The sequence below is a fragment of the Sarcophilus harrisii genome, chromosome 1 (genome assembly GCF_902635505.1).
Source record: "Sarcophilus harrisii chromosome 1, mSarHar1.11, whole genome shotgun sequence".
Taxonomy (NCBI): domain Eukaryota; kingdom Metazoa; phylum Chordata; class Mammalia; order Dasyuromorphia; family Dasyuridae; genus Sarcophilus; species Sarcophilus harrisii.
Genome location: NC_045426.1, coordinates 218,166,257 through 218,180,947, shown reverse-complemented (window position 1 = coordinate 218,180,947; position 14,691 = coordinate 218,166,257). Strand labels below are relative to the sequence as shown.

Below are 14,691 nucleotides of genomic sequence, written 5' to 3'. Positions count from 1 at the left end.
ATTGCAATTGGCAACTTCAGTGCCATGGTTTTCTAATTTCTGAATTGTACCAAATGCGTAACAGTTGTGAAATGGCAATATATCCTTATCCTATGAAATTAATAAGACATTTGCCTTGTCAGGGCAGCAATATAGATTTCAGCTCCTCTCAGTACAGTGACCTTGTCTTTTCAGTTAAGATCATAAATAATGAGATCTTTATAACAGAGAAATTACATCCCTACAATGACCCAAGTACTACCTATGTGAGGACTCTTTGTAAACTTTAAACAGATATATAAACAGATACCCCTTGCTTTATAATGTCTTTGATTTTGAATTCTGTGTTCCACAATAGTTTCTGCTGAGCAGATATGTATAAATAAGTAAATTGAAATAATTCAGATTTGAAATCTGTATTAATTTGGAATCTCATCTACTCTCTATCTGCCCTCTTCCCCAGAAATCTGTTTTTCTGTGCTTCTAGGATGGTGGAAGAAAATAGTGGCAGCCCTTGGCCCTCACATGAAACCTAAGACATGGGGATGCACAGTGGAACTATTCCTTGATTAGAATAAATTCTTTTTTCAAGTACTGTCCCATATTTCGATAAAGGAATCGTCTTCCTCCTTCATACTAAATTAGAAAGGTTTTACAATACTAGAAAATGAAATCAGAATGCAATGAGGCTTTGTTTTCAGGAATTCAGTAGGCCCTCTTGGAAATAACACACAAGGGTTTGAATTGATAATTGCATTTACGTACCTGTTCACCTAATGGTCCTTTCAACATGCCATACTAAATATTCAATCTTTGTCCCTTCATTTATCCTTTGTTCCATTGCTCAGATGGGTAACTAAATGGTGCAGTGGATAGAATACTGGGCTTGGGTTCAGGAAGTTTCATCTTCCTGAGTTCAAATCCCATCTCAGATACTCACTAGCTGTGTGATACTGGGCAACTAATTTAACTCTGTTTGCCTCAGTTTCCTCATCTGTAAAATGAACTGGAGAAGGAAATGGCAAACCATTCTAGTATCTTTGTCAAGAAAATTCCAAGCGGGATGACAAAGAGTTGGACATGACTAAAACAATTGGCCAACTAACACCATTGTTCAGAGTAATCTTTTACTTCTAAATTCTAGCCATCTTTCAAGACATGATTCAAGTCCCACAACCTCTGTGAAGCCCTCTTTGCCCTACAGTTTACAGTGATTTCCTGACTCCCAAAGCACTTATTCCCTATATCCTATTTTAGTTTCTGAGTATAGTCTTTGTATTTTTCTTTAAATACTTCATTCAACATGTTTTTCTGTCTAGCTAAATAAGGACAGGGACCACCATATCTTTCTTCATATGATCTCTCCTTTCCCATGTCAGCGCCTACTATTATAGTACCAAGTACATAGGAATTTCTCAATAAATATTTACTGAATGAATTAAGGAACTAACTGATCCTAATTTGTCTTTCATTTAGCAGGGGTGAGAAGCACATCCATTCATTCATTTTATCAGACTCTTTGCTGACATTGTCCAAGATGATAATGCAATTCTAATTGATAATTGAGTAAACAAGTTGAACCTAGATGTCCCTTTGGGGAAATAAAAAAGTACCGGTTATGTGGGTTAAGAGTATTGATGATGATTCAAATGTGCCTTAGCTATTCCTCTGAGTAGAAGTCTCTGATCACATCACTTCCCTGATCAATCACATTGAGTAATTTAACATTATCTACCAAGTAAAGTCTGGGCATTCAAGACTCCCTGTAATTTAGTGTAATTTATCTTTCCAGCTTTATCTCAATCTGTACCATTCTTCAACCTATTCTTGCCCTTTCCCACTTTTATGCATTGGCTTACACTAGTCCTTTAGTCCTAAAATGAATTCCTTCTCCCATCTCAACTTTATCTCCATTTGTTGAAATATTTCCCTTTCTTTAAGATCTAGCATAGGTACTATGAAGAATCTTCCCTGATCCCATCAGAAGGAAATGACCTCTCCCTCCTTGAATCACAGAACCTTGTTTGGACCTTGCCTACACATTGATCATAATCTAATTTGTATTTTATTTATATATGTACATGCTTTATCTCCCCGTCAAGATTATAAATTCCTTGAGGGCAGGGACAGTGTCTTATTTTTATTGTTGTGTCTCTTAGCACCTAGTCTGGTGCTCCTGCACAGATTAGGTGCTTAAAAATGTTTGTTGAATTGAATTGTTGAAGCATTTTTGAGCTACTCATTTTTGTTCTTTTTTTTTCCTAAAGAGAATGGGACATTAAACAAAATATTATTTCTGCACTAATGGGCTTGTTTTCCTGGGGGTAAGAGGTCAAACATCCCCCCCCAGTAAAACATTTTCTGACTCTAACAATATAATATTGGGGAAGATATCTTGGTTTCCAAAGAGTAGCTCAGGAAATCACCAAAAATTAAGTTCTCCAAATTTCCATGATTTGGAAAACGTAATCTGTAATGTATGATGAATGGCGGGGTGAAGCCAAGTATGACTCAGGCTATTAACATGGCAGCTCATCATGCTGAGATTGTTTTCTTTCCTTTTTCTTTTAGAAAATCAGTGAGTTTTCACCTGCCTATTTAGATTTACATACAGCATGTCAGAAGCTGACTAAGAAATCCTTCCTTAAAGTTAGCACTGCTTGAAACTAGAAAAATGTATTTCCAGGGTATTCAGGATGGTTACAAAGAAAGATGAATTGATAGAAAGCTGCAAAATGTCACAACCTGTCCAAGGGTTTTACTTGTCCTTGTGTTCCATGCCTCTAAACAGCATGTTCTCCTACCCAAGGCCTCTCCTATGGATACTGCACAAACAAACAAACAAAAAAAATCACTTCAGGCCAAAGGATGACCACAAAGAAAATACCACCTGGTTGGCTCAAGGTCGGTTAAAGCTTACTAAATTCTGACTCAGTGCACCAGTTTCAAAATGCACTTGTCAATGCATTCTGAGCTCGCCATGTGTAAAAGCATTTACAGTGTATACTTAGCCACTCTCTTCGCAACACACACAAAAAGCAAGGCGTATTTACATCAATGCTGCTTTCAGCAGAAAAGAGCAATCTTTCTTGACCAACCACCCCAAACAAAAGCCAAGGGTGAGTTAGGCAGATGATGCTGAGATGCCCACCTCAGGGTCTTCCAGGAAAAAAGCTCTGCCCAAGAATACATTTGTTTGACTCTTCCTCGGATGTACCTGGAGAAAACTGGAGGCGACTGGCCCGCTCCCAAGAACAGACTGTCCTGTGAACAGGGAGGAATGTCAGCATAACTGGTTTTCGGTTGGTTGGTTTTCTGAGACCCAGTCAACATGAGTAAAATCTCATTGATTTCATCTTAGAAGCAAACAAACAAAACCCAACAACAACAATGAAAGAAGGGGGGGAAAGCAAGAAAGCAAGAGAGAGAGAAAAAAACCAAACCACCAACCCCACATCAGTTTGCCCCTTGTAAAGTATAACATTTTGTTGAATCGGTGGAATCTTATTGGCTATTCTCTTGTCCTTCCTTGTGCAGTCTGGTTGGCATGGATATGTCTCAGTGATTCAGACGCTATAGTCCTGAATGATATGTGTAGTAAGTGCTTGGATTTCTTCGCTCCTGGGTCAATGGCGGTCATAGGCGGTGGCAGCCGCAGGAGGAGCTGCTCCTCTGGCAGCTGCACTGTAATAGTAAGGAGAGCCTGCAAGAGAAAAGAGGCCATGAGGAAGGATTGTGCAAAGGTCAGAGAGGTACTCTAAAGGGTGGGAGTGCCAGACTGGGAGTTAGGACATCCTGAACTCAAGTCTAGACTCAAATACTAGCTGTCTGACCTCCCAGGAGTGTTGTGAGGATCAAATAAGACAATAATCATAAAGCACTTAGAACAATGCCTGGCACATAGTAAATGTTTAATAAATCATTATTTCCTCCCTTCCTCTCTTCTTTCCTTCCTTCCTTCCTTCCTTCCTTCCTTTCCTTCCTTCCTTCTTTCCTTCCTTCCTTCCTTCTTTCCTTCCTTCCTTCCTTCCTTCCTTCCTTCCTTCCTTCCTTCCTTCCTTCCTTCCTTCCTTCCTTCCTTTCTTTTTTCCTTCTTTCCTTCCTTCCTTCTTCTCTTCCTTTCTCAAACTTTACCATAAGCCTGAGAACTTTAGTCTGAGTCCTTGTGTGTTATGAACTTGTAATATTGTTACCACAAATGTCCGCATTGATTCTATTTATATAAGAACATAATTTTCTGGATATTCTCTCTATATTTCTTCCAGAGAGATTGGGGTCATTCTAATCTGTCCTTCGTTATCATTTCTGCTCTTCCTTCCTTCCTTCCCTACTTTCTCCTTCCTTTCCTTTCCTTCTTCCCTCTCTCCTTCCCTCCCTCTTTTCCTTCCTTTTTTTCCTCCCTTCTTCCCTTTCTCCCTTCCTTTCCTTCTTCCCTCTCTTCTTCCCTCCCTCCTGTCCTTTCTTCTTTCCTTCTCTCTTTCATTCCTTCCTTCCCTTCCTCACTCTCTTATTTCTTTCTCCCTTTCCTTCTTCCGCTCTTCTTCCCTTCCTCCTTTCCTTCTTTTTTCTCTCCTTCCTTCCTTGTTTTCCTTCCTACTTTACTTCTTTTCCTCTTTACTCTCCTCCTTGTCTTCTTACTCTTAGTCAAGGCCTTCATTGCCTTCCATCTTCCTCCATTCAAACTCAGATACTCAAGGCAGCAGCAAAAGACAATAAAGAGGATTTATAAAGAGGATTTCATTTTATATATCCACTAGAACCATAACATAGTGCTGTCCTGTGAATCTATGCTGGAAGACTTTTAAGATAAAATATAAGATTCTTTTGTTACCTCTGTAACTAACACTGTTTGGATGAAGTCAAAAGCAACTTGTCTTAAATTGAATTTCACTTCAGGAAGAACAGTGCTTTAGCTACCCTTCACTGTCAGTCCACTTAATTCCACCCACAGTAAATCAAACACTAACCAGATGAGTTTATCCATCAACATACTCATTGCAAAGCTATCTCCCATCACAGAATACTCCACTGAGAGTAGTAATCTTAAGCTTCTTAATTCAATGATTTCATTCACTATAATATTGGCTTTGGTTCTCTGGAATGTTAGGTCACTTTTTTTTTTCTCTTCACTGAACTAAAAGCAATTTTCTTCCACTTTTGTCCTACTCTGGTGTTCCAATATGACACAGAGGCAAGCCTGGATTGTCAAAGGCCAATAGATTGGAAACTATGGCAGATACAGGATGGACCTAGAAAAAGACTCTGAGAAGTATTCTGGATATGTATGTAGTCTGAGGACTCATGCTTGGATCCCAGGTCTGCCACTTACTACTATGGTCATGTCACTGTGGGTGAATCTAAACTCCAAGGCCTTAGTTTGCTCATGTGTAAAATGAAGGGATTAGTCTAGATGCTCTCTAAGGTACCTTACAATTCTAAATTTTTGCAAAGGTTTCAAAAAACTCATCATCACAAGACTGGTGACTGGTTATATCTTTGATCAATGGATAATGCTATTCTTGGCCACAGAAACTAATGAAACTGTCTACTGGGGCATTCAGAGATTGGTATCTATACAAGTAGAGAAAATATTCACATTGAAGAAAAAAAGATTCTCTAGAATATTTTTAAATTTATTAACAGTTTAGTACCAGTAAAAAAGTTTACCTTTTTGACCCATAAACCAGTTTAGTTTTATTTGGCTTTTTTGCCTAGACTATCAATGTTGGATTTAGATAATTACAGAAATTTGTTAAAATTATCATTATTGTTTGGAGATTCTAATTCATTCAGCTTTATCTACACCTCTATGTGGAAAAGCATAGTATAAAGTGTTAAAATGATAATAATAATTCCACAGATTTCCTTTTCTATATAGTCAATCCAATCCAAGAGGCCCAGAGTGGTTCTCTGTGCTTTTTTTTTTTATTCCTATTATAATATTAGACACTAAAATACCTTTATCACTTGATGATAATGATCATGATAGTAATGATGATAACAATAAATGATTTGTACTATCTGTAAATGGATAAAGCAGTCTGAATAGCAAATGAAAAATTTCTGCACTAAAGAAATATAGAAAATCATCAAAGGCAAATCTCATTTGTTTGGCTTTAGGAACATGGGAATCTGGTATATGCAACATAGTGATCTTGGCTCAAATTTCAGATTTTATTAACCCGTGTAACCCCTGTATTAGTCACTTGCCCTCAGTTTCTTTACTTATAAAATAACATAGTTGTACCAAATAACCTCTATTGTCTCATTCAGCTTTAAATCTTATCTTTGTTGAATGAATGCCTGCATGACAAAAAGGCAGATGTTATTCTAGGCATTCTTCTGACCAGAAAAGAGGAAATAGTTGTAAAATTTGAAATGATAGCAACTGTGGGAAGAAGTGACCCAAGTGATTTTAGAGTTTGTTGGGGGGAAAAAAGCGACCCCTTTTTCCCTCCATCCCTCCCTTTCCTCTCTTTCTTCCTTCTTCTCTCCCTTTCTCTTCCCTCCCCCCTTCTCTCCTTCCCTCCCTCCCTTCCTTCTTTCCTTCCTTCCTTCCTTCCTCTCTCTCTCACTTCCCTCCTCTCCCTTCCTCCTTCCCTCCCTCCCTCCGTCCCTCTCTCCTTTCCTTTTTTCCTTCCTCCCTTGATTTCAGGATAATAAAAGTAGCACAGTTTAATATTCTAGTTCAGGTTCATGAAGAATGGGGGTACTCTCAAGGAAAATATTAAAATCAATTTAACAAACATTTTCAAGTGACTATTATGTTCAGGGGGATTAGGTTAGGTGTCTACGAGGTGTAAAGGATTAGGCTAGATATAGGGGATTCAAAGACACAAATTAAATCATTTGTGGTGACGATGACTTTATGTCCTACTAAAGTAATACAATGTGTGCACAGATAAAAATCTGGATATTTAAAAAGATAAATCTGAGGAAAAATAAAGGTAAAAGGTATTTAAAGAGATGGAAATAGAAGCTGAGGAAATTTGTTAATCAACCAAGAAACAGAAGCAGAGGCAGGGTATTGAGGACAAATAAAAAAGGATATCATGGTCATAAAAGAACAGTTAGTGCTAGCAATTTTGACACCCAGGGCAAATTTTGCAAAATGTGACTAGAGCAAGTGACAGAAACTGTAACCTTATATCCACTGTTTAACACAAATTTGGCTGAGTGGAGGGAAGAGAAACAGAGAAACAAGACCTCATGTGGAAGAGACAGATACCAGGGTATACTGTGAAGTTACTACTGTGGCAGTTAATGTCCAGGACAGTGATAGGGAAAGAGAAGGATGGAACTAATTTGTAGAGGTGCTCGCCTAGAATATGGCTTCCAGAAAGAAGTCTTTTATTTGCAGCCTTCCAATTTTAGTTAATTATCTTTGCTGGATAGGTATTAAATACAATTTGTTTCTATGCTTCAGAAGGAATATAAGTAATGTCAATGACTATAAACTTCAACACGCTGGAAAAACTCTAGTTGCTCCACCTTAGTTATAGTTCTATGTAAGAAGAATATAAAAAATTCTCAAATCCCAAACAAGATGGCTGTATGACTCATTAAGGATGAGAAAAAGAACTTTTCATTCTATGTTGGGGATAAGAAAATTAAAGAATGGATAATGCCACTAAATAGCAAAGACAAAAAGAAAGTGGAAGTATCCAAATTTTATTGTGATTTTTCATGATATACTTATAAATGGTAGAGAGATGTTGAGTAGAGTTCTTCTACAAACTAAAAAGATTGACACCACTGAAAGATTAGAACTAGTTGGTTGAAAGATCAAAGCCTAAGGATATTGATTAGTAGATTGATTAGTAGAGCCTCCAGGGAGGTTCTGTTACAGAACCACAGAATAACCACAGTTATTCTTTGTCTTGTTCTAATAGCTATTTAAAAAATCAGTGACTTAAATGAAGGCCTACAAGATATGATTATAAAGTATTCAGTACAAAATTGCATTACAAAAATCTGGGAAAGATAGTCACCATGTTAGATGATGGAATCCAGATCCAAAAGTATCTCAACAGGCTAGATTAGTAAGTTAAATATAATTTGGTGATGATAATAAGTGTAAAAACCTATACATGGTCAGTTAGTACTACAGACCAGTGGTCTTCAGTTTTTGATTACATACCTCATCAATAAACATTATTTTTAATATCTAACTTCAACTAGGCTAAAAGTTATTGCCAACCCTTGCTACATCCAAGGCCCTGAACTAGGTATGGAACAAGATACGAGAAAAATAAGGCATGCTCTTTAATTATATTGATTATTTCTTTTCTGTGTAACTACTTATCTACATGTGGTCTTCTCTATTAAAAAGTAGCTCCTTGAGGGCAGGGGCTGTTCTTGTGTTTCTATTTTTCTTTGTATCCCTAGCATTTAATTATGTTCTTTGGTATGTACTAAGCTTTTAATAAATGTTTACTGTTAATTGATTATAATCGATGATGAGATGCAGAAAATGAGAATAAAATCTAGTATAGTCTGATAAGATTTATAATTTAAATGATATAAATTTTAATAAGGAAGGTATGGAGGAGTATGCTGGAGGCAGATCAAACCAGCTTAGGAGATTGTTAAATTTCCAGTGTTGGATAGCTAGGTGGTATAGTGCATAGACTGCTAGAACTGAAGTTAAGAAGATCCCTTTCCTGAATTCAAATTCAGCCTCAGATACTTAATAACTGTGAACCACAGAAAGTCACTTAACCCTGATTGTCTCCATCCCTCCTCCCCCCAAAAAGGCTATTGAAATAGTCAATAAGAAGTGAAGAGGGCCTGAACAAGAACAGTACCTGTGTAATTAGAGGAAGAAAATGGACATGAAACATCATGAAGGTAGGAATGAGCTTTGGCAACTTATGGAATTGAAGTGAGAGAAATATTAATGATGACACCATGAGTCTGAATATGACTAATTAGAATGGTAGTCTTTACCAGAAATAGGGAAGTTTGTTAAATGGAAGGATTTTAAGGAAAAGATAATGTAATGAAATCTGCCATCCAAATCACAGCCCAAAGATGCTTGCTTATTCTGTAAGACTCAGTCTGTCCTACTCTAAATGAAAAGGTGAAGTTGTACCATTGCTGGAGAGTCACTCAAAGCCTATACACTGAGGGGCCCCTGCAATAGCCATAACATGATTTGGGGGAGAAAAGGTAGGTAAGTTGGGTGAGGGAAGGGCAGAGGAATTTTCCCAATGGCACTTAGAGATTGCTCCTATGAGTATTATTACCTTGAGAAATTGATGCCCAAACAGAAATAGGAAAGATTGGTAGATATTGATAGATATGGTTATGTTGGAAACAAATATCCAATTGCCTATTTTAGTGAGAGCATAATGTGACCTCAATTTCCACCCTCTGATTGGTTAATGCGCACAAACACATACACACATACACTACACATATTCAACAACACTGCTATAGATAAATAAAAATTTAAGATAATTTCACAGGCTAAAATATTGAGGAAGAGATGAAGTCAATATGATATTCAGCTTGACTATTATCTGATTACCTATCAGGAATGCTCTGGAGGTAAGGGTGAAATGGAGGTCCTAGTTTAACTAGGTGATCCCCATTTACTTCTGGGATTCCATTGTTCGTCTCCTCTCACCCCACTCATCAAAGATAAAGGTGACAGATGCCTGGGGTAATTCAGGGTAAAGAAGATATTCTTCTAAGTTTTCTGGTTAGTATAGTTCCCTTTTCTTATATGACAAAGAAAATTAGAAGCCAGAAGAGTGTCTGTTCCAGTTAGGTAATTTTCCTCATTCTCCACTTATCCCCCAAATCAATGGATGGTTTCATTTCAACTGAGTATAGACATTATAAATACTACCTTAGAAATTGCCATTTCCTAGTAACCTCTTTCATTCATTTGAATCCAATTCCAATATACTAGCTCAGAAATGACTATTATTTTTACCCTCATACATGCCTTCATTTTAAAAAAATGATAGCATCATCACCCATTATCACCATTTGAGCAATAATTAAGAAGTGCCCATGTGAACATGTTTAAAGACCATACTAAAACACATTAGGCAGGTGGAATGGGAGGCAACATAGGATAGCAAAAAACAGCACTGGATTTGGAGTCAGAATTTTGGGTTCAAATTCTGGATCTCACAATTACTAAATGGGAGACATTGGACAAGTCATCTTCTCTAGGCATCATTTTCAACATGTGGAATAAGAATTAGGTCAGATAATCCCTAAAGTCCTTCCTATCTCTAAATCTATGCTTCTGTGATCTTGGTTCCTACTATAATAGAGGACATTTATATGATGCTTTAAAGTTGACCAAGTGCTCTGTATACATTATCTTACTTGAGTTTCACAATAATCACAATAATGAAGTAGGTACTTTAGATATTGTTGTATCTATTTTCCAGATGCTTAAACTGTGGGTAAAATTAGTTAAATGATTTGCCCAGGGCATGTAGCTAGTAAGTGAGAGAGGCAGAGTTTAAACCCCAACCTTCTGACTACTATTCTCTCTTCCATTCTATCCACTCTGCCAGGTTGCCTCAAACCTCTACAAAGGGAATGAAGATTTAAATACAAAAAGAAAAAGCAAAAGGACAATTACAAATCTCTGCAAGATTCCTATCCAAGTGAAAACAACTGAGGAGGTGTCTCAGTATTGCTCAGAGTGAAAAAGCAAATGACTCTCAGAGCCCAAAAATGATTGAAGAAAGGTAAAAATTCTATTACAATGATGAAGGAAGTCAGGACGCAAACATTTATGATATGCCCACTATATATCAGGATTGTATTAAGTGCTTTTTGAATAACTCACTTGATCTTCACAACTACTCTGGAACTATGAGTTACTATTATCTCATTTTCCAATTGAAGAAACTAAGATAGGCAGAAGTTAATTAACTTGCTTAATGTCACAGTATTGGTATCTGAGGCAGAATTTGAACTCAGTTCTTCCTTACTCCAGGGTCCTCTACTAGAGATGGTTTCATAAAACCTATGAACCAATGAGTAGTGAAGTGAGCTGAATTAGGAAAACAATGTATGAAATAACGACAGTACAATATAAGTAAATATCTTGGAATGATCTAAGAACTCTTTCAATAACAAATCACAATCCCATGGGACTCATGATGAAACAAAATACCCACAGTGAGTGTAGGGATTGAGAAATAGATTTTATAAGATGTGACCAATGTGGGCTTTTATTTTATTTGACAATGTATATTTGTTACAAGGATTTTGTTTTTTATTGTTTTAATGAGGTGGGGGAAAACAATTTCATTAATTGAAAAAATTAGATTGATTTAAAAAAAAAAGAAAATCAAAGTAAATTTATGCAGAACTTTCTGATTTAATCTTCTCCCTCTTTCCTCTTCTTACATTTCTTACAAGCCTCTACTCTTATTCCTTTCAACCATCAAATCCTAATGTCTTTCAGAATCTGACTAGCAACCATACAATGTGAAGTGCTGTTTTTTTTCTAATTCGCATTTCTGTGGTGAAAATTTTTTAAAAAGCCTATTATTTAATGTGAAAAATGAAAACATCACATCATAACACATTCGATCTTTCTCTCCACCATTATACTCCCATCTAAAATAAACTTGTCCTTTCTTCTGTCATTTTTTTCTTTCTAATTCATATTATCATCAATTTATTTCTTGACACAGTCATTTCTGGCTCACACTTGTTCTCTAATCCTTTTATAGAAGCCCACAGAAGAGCTGATTCTAATCCTAATTGACTGGTTCCAAACCCTTTCACCTAGCATGAAGCCCGTGCCAATATTGTCAATCTCATGACCCTGTCTCCTGTAACAACAGCTAGATAGCTCAGGTGTGTCCAAAAGGGAATCCTGTCAGACTCACTTACATTTCACAAGGTACACAAATCACCTGAGTTCAGAAGTGGGCACAGGGCATCAAACAAAATCTGCCGTGATCAGCATCGAGTGGAGAGTAATGAGGGGAAATGGTAAAGAAGTTATTACAACAAACCAGCATGAAATTGAATCATTTTTCTTCATTAGAAGGTGTTACTATTATCCACTTTTAGCATGTTTGGGTTAAGTCGGCCTTAAGCGGTCAGACCAATGAAATCAGGAGCAAAGTGAACCAACCTCCTTCCACAGTGAGTGTGGATCTTTTTAGAATAAATCCCAACAGCTTTTGCGTTTTAGCCTTGCCAGCCAGTTCTTTTCCCAAGTTCCAGAATCTTCTTTTTTTCCCCCCAGATAGGCAATGAGATTTTCTAAGGGTTAATGCCAATGCCCAAAGAGCAGCAAGGCAAAGATATAAATTTATAAGATAATAAAACAGCAGAATAATAGCTTAAGAGCTAAAAGTGATCTCAAAGGATGTCTAGTCCAATCTTCTCATATTATTGGATAAGGAAACTGAGGTCTTATAAGGTTAAGTGACTTGCCCAGTATCACATGGAAAGAAAGCCATTCGAATCAGAATATTCAATTCAATTCAATTCAATTTGACAAGCATTTACTAAGTTTCTAATCTGGTTTTAGAAAGGCCTGGAGAGACTTACATGAACTGATGCTAAATGAAGTGAGTAGAACCAAGAGAATATTGCACACAGCAACAAGATAATCTGATGATCAATTCCTATGGGCTTGACTTTTTTCAACTCTTTTCAACAAGAATGAAGTGATTCAGGAGAAAAATTTGGAACACAAGATTTTGTAAAGGTGAATGTTGAAAACTATCTTTGCATATATTTTAAAAATAAAAAGCTTTTTTTTTTTTTAAAGTTCCTCATCTGGGCCAGGCATTGTTGTAGATTGGGATAAAAATATCCTTGTCACAATATGGAAAAATAGTCCTAGCCTCAAGTAATTTACATTCTACTGGATAATAAGTGAATTGTTCAACTTGCTGAGAAGCATCATGGGAAAGCAGAAAGGACACTGGCTTTTGCAAAAATGTCAATAGTAATTATAGCTAGCATTTAAATAGTGCTTCAAAGTTTGTGAAGTGGTATAGGAATATTATCTCATTTTATCCTTACTCCAATCCTGGCAGGTAGGTGGTATTATTTTAAATATGAGGAAAAGTGAGGCAGACAAAAGTTAAGTGACTTGACCTGAGTTACACAGCTAGTCAGTGTGAGGCTGGATTTGAACTCAGATCTCAGAAACAGCATTCTATCCACTCAGTCATATAGCTGCCTAATGATAATTTATATAACCCTTTACAAATCACTTTATAAATATTCTATGTCCAACAATCCTGGGAGATAGATGCTTTTATTTCCTTGTTTTTATGGAAGAGATTAAGTAATCTGCTCAAAATTAAAATTAGTAGCATCTGAGGAAGAATTCAAACCCAGATTTTCCTGATTTCAAGTATAGATATCTGACTCTGAAATACCTATAGAGTATCTTCAATCTTTATTGATTGATAAGTGTAGGAACTAGATCTTAAATTTCATTGGCATAAGGAACTCCCAGATGAGGAAATTCCTTTACCCATGGCTTAGGCAATAATATCATCTTTCTTTATAATATCATCTTAGAGAGTTGCCTAGAGCACTAGAAATTAAATGACTTGCTGAGAGTAACATGGGTAGTGTTAGGTAATGTTAGAGGTAGACCAGAATCCAGTCTTTCTGACTTGAGAACTTCATCCACTAAGCCATATTCCCATAGCCATAAGCATGGCCATAGACCCAGTCTATTCTATAGGTGTCTTGGGTATGAAGAGTGGGCATGAATACCATACCATGAGAATATTGATGTTTGATGTTTATTTGGGACCACTGTTATCAAAGAGACTTCTCCAAAGTATATACATGATGTTCAAAAGTATTAGAACATTACTGGGGCTCTTGAGAATCATAAAATAGTGGGATGTCTCATTTGAACAAACTTGAAAATATGGCATATTAAAAGCCAGAAGTGAGAAGTGAGGAAGATATGTACTTCAGTTGCTACCGTGCTTAGAAGATATATACTCTATGTTAATAATTTCTGATTTCAAAAGCCTACAAAAGGGTTTGATGTGTTTGTGTTTCTCAGTTTAAAAAAAAACACATCTATTTCATTTCATCAGAGGAGAGATTGAAAGGAGGGAATACGCATTTATTAGTCTCTTACTAATTTTGCTAAGCACTTTGCTAAGTGCTTTATAAATATTTTCTTTAAGGCTAGAGACTTCTGAGCCTGAGAAACCTCAATTGATGAACTCTCCTTTGGGCAAAGGAGTTTTATTTCTGCATATCCTTTCTTAATAAGCAGAATTGGTTATTATCCTATGCTATTTTAAGAATAAAGTCCTCATTCCACAGATTAAATCCCAAAGTCTTCTACCATTTTGTAGGACTTGACAACCCTCAGGAATCATTGGATTCCCTGAGACATGATAAGACTGTTGCAAGACTTCAAAATCTGCAGGAATCGTTGGATTCCTTGACATATGATGCCATTTGGTCCTACTTATGAGGACATTTTAACTTTGTTATTTTTACTATACCATACTAATAGAGACTTAATATGCTTCTTCAGATTAGAATATGACTCTTTAAGTGAATTTATTATTCAAAAGGAACAAGAGATAGAGTAGTATTGCATATTAGGAGGTATTATATTTCTTGTACTCATAAAGAAGTGCTGTATCTATTGAATGTTATATATAAGCATTCTGGATAGCATTTGAGTGGTGATCAAAGGAGGTAAAAATAGATTGGCTAGTGCCA

At 36.4% G+C, this 14,691-nt stretch overlaps 1 protein-coding gene across 1 annotated transcript in view; it reads right to left on the bottom strand.

Annotated features, from left to right (window-relative positions):
- Positions 1–1,021: 1,021 nt before the first annotated feature.
- PAX5 (paired box 5) overlaps positions 1,022–14,691 on the bottom strand; it is a 328,377-nt gene continuing 314,707 nt past the window's right edge. Inside the window, exon 10 of the mRNA XM_031937170.1 lies at positions 1,022–3,682. Within this exon, the coding sequence (XP_031793030.1) occupies positions 3,606–3,682 (77 nt within the window). The 3' untranslated portion in view covers positions 1,022–3,605. The remainder of the gene's footprint in view (positions 3,683–14,691) is intronic.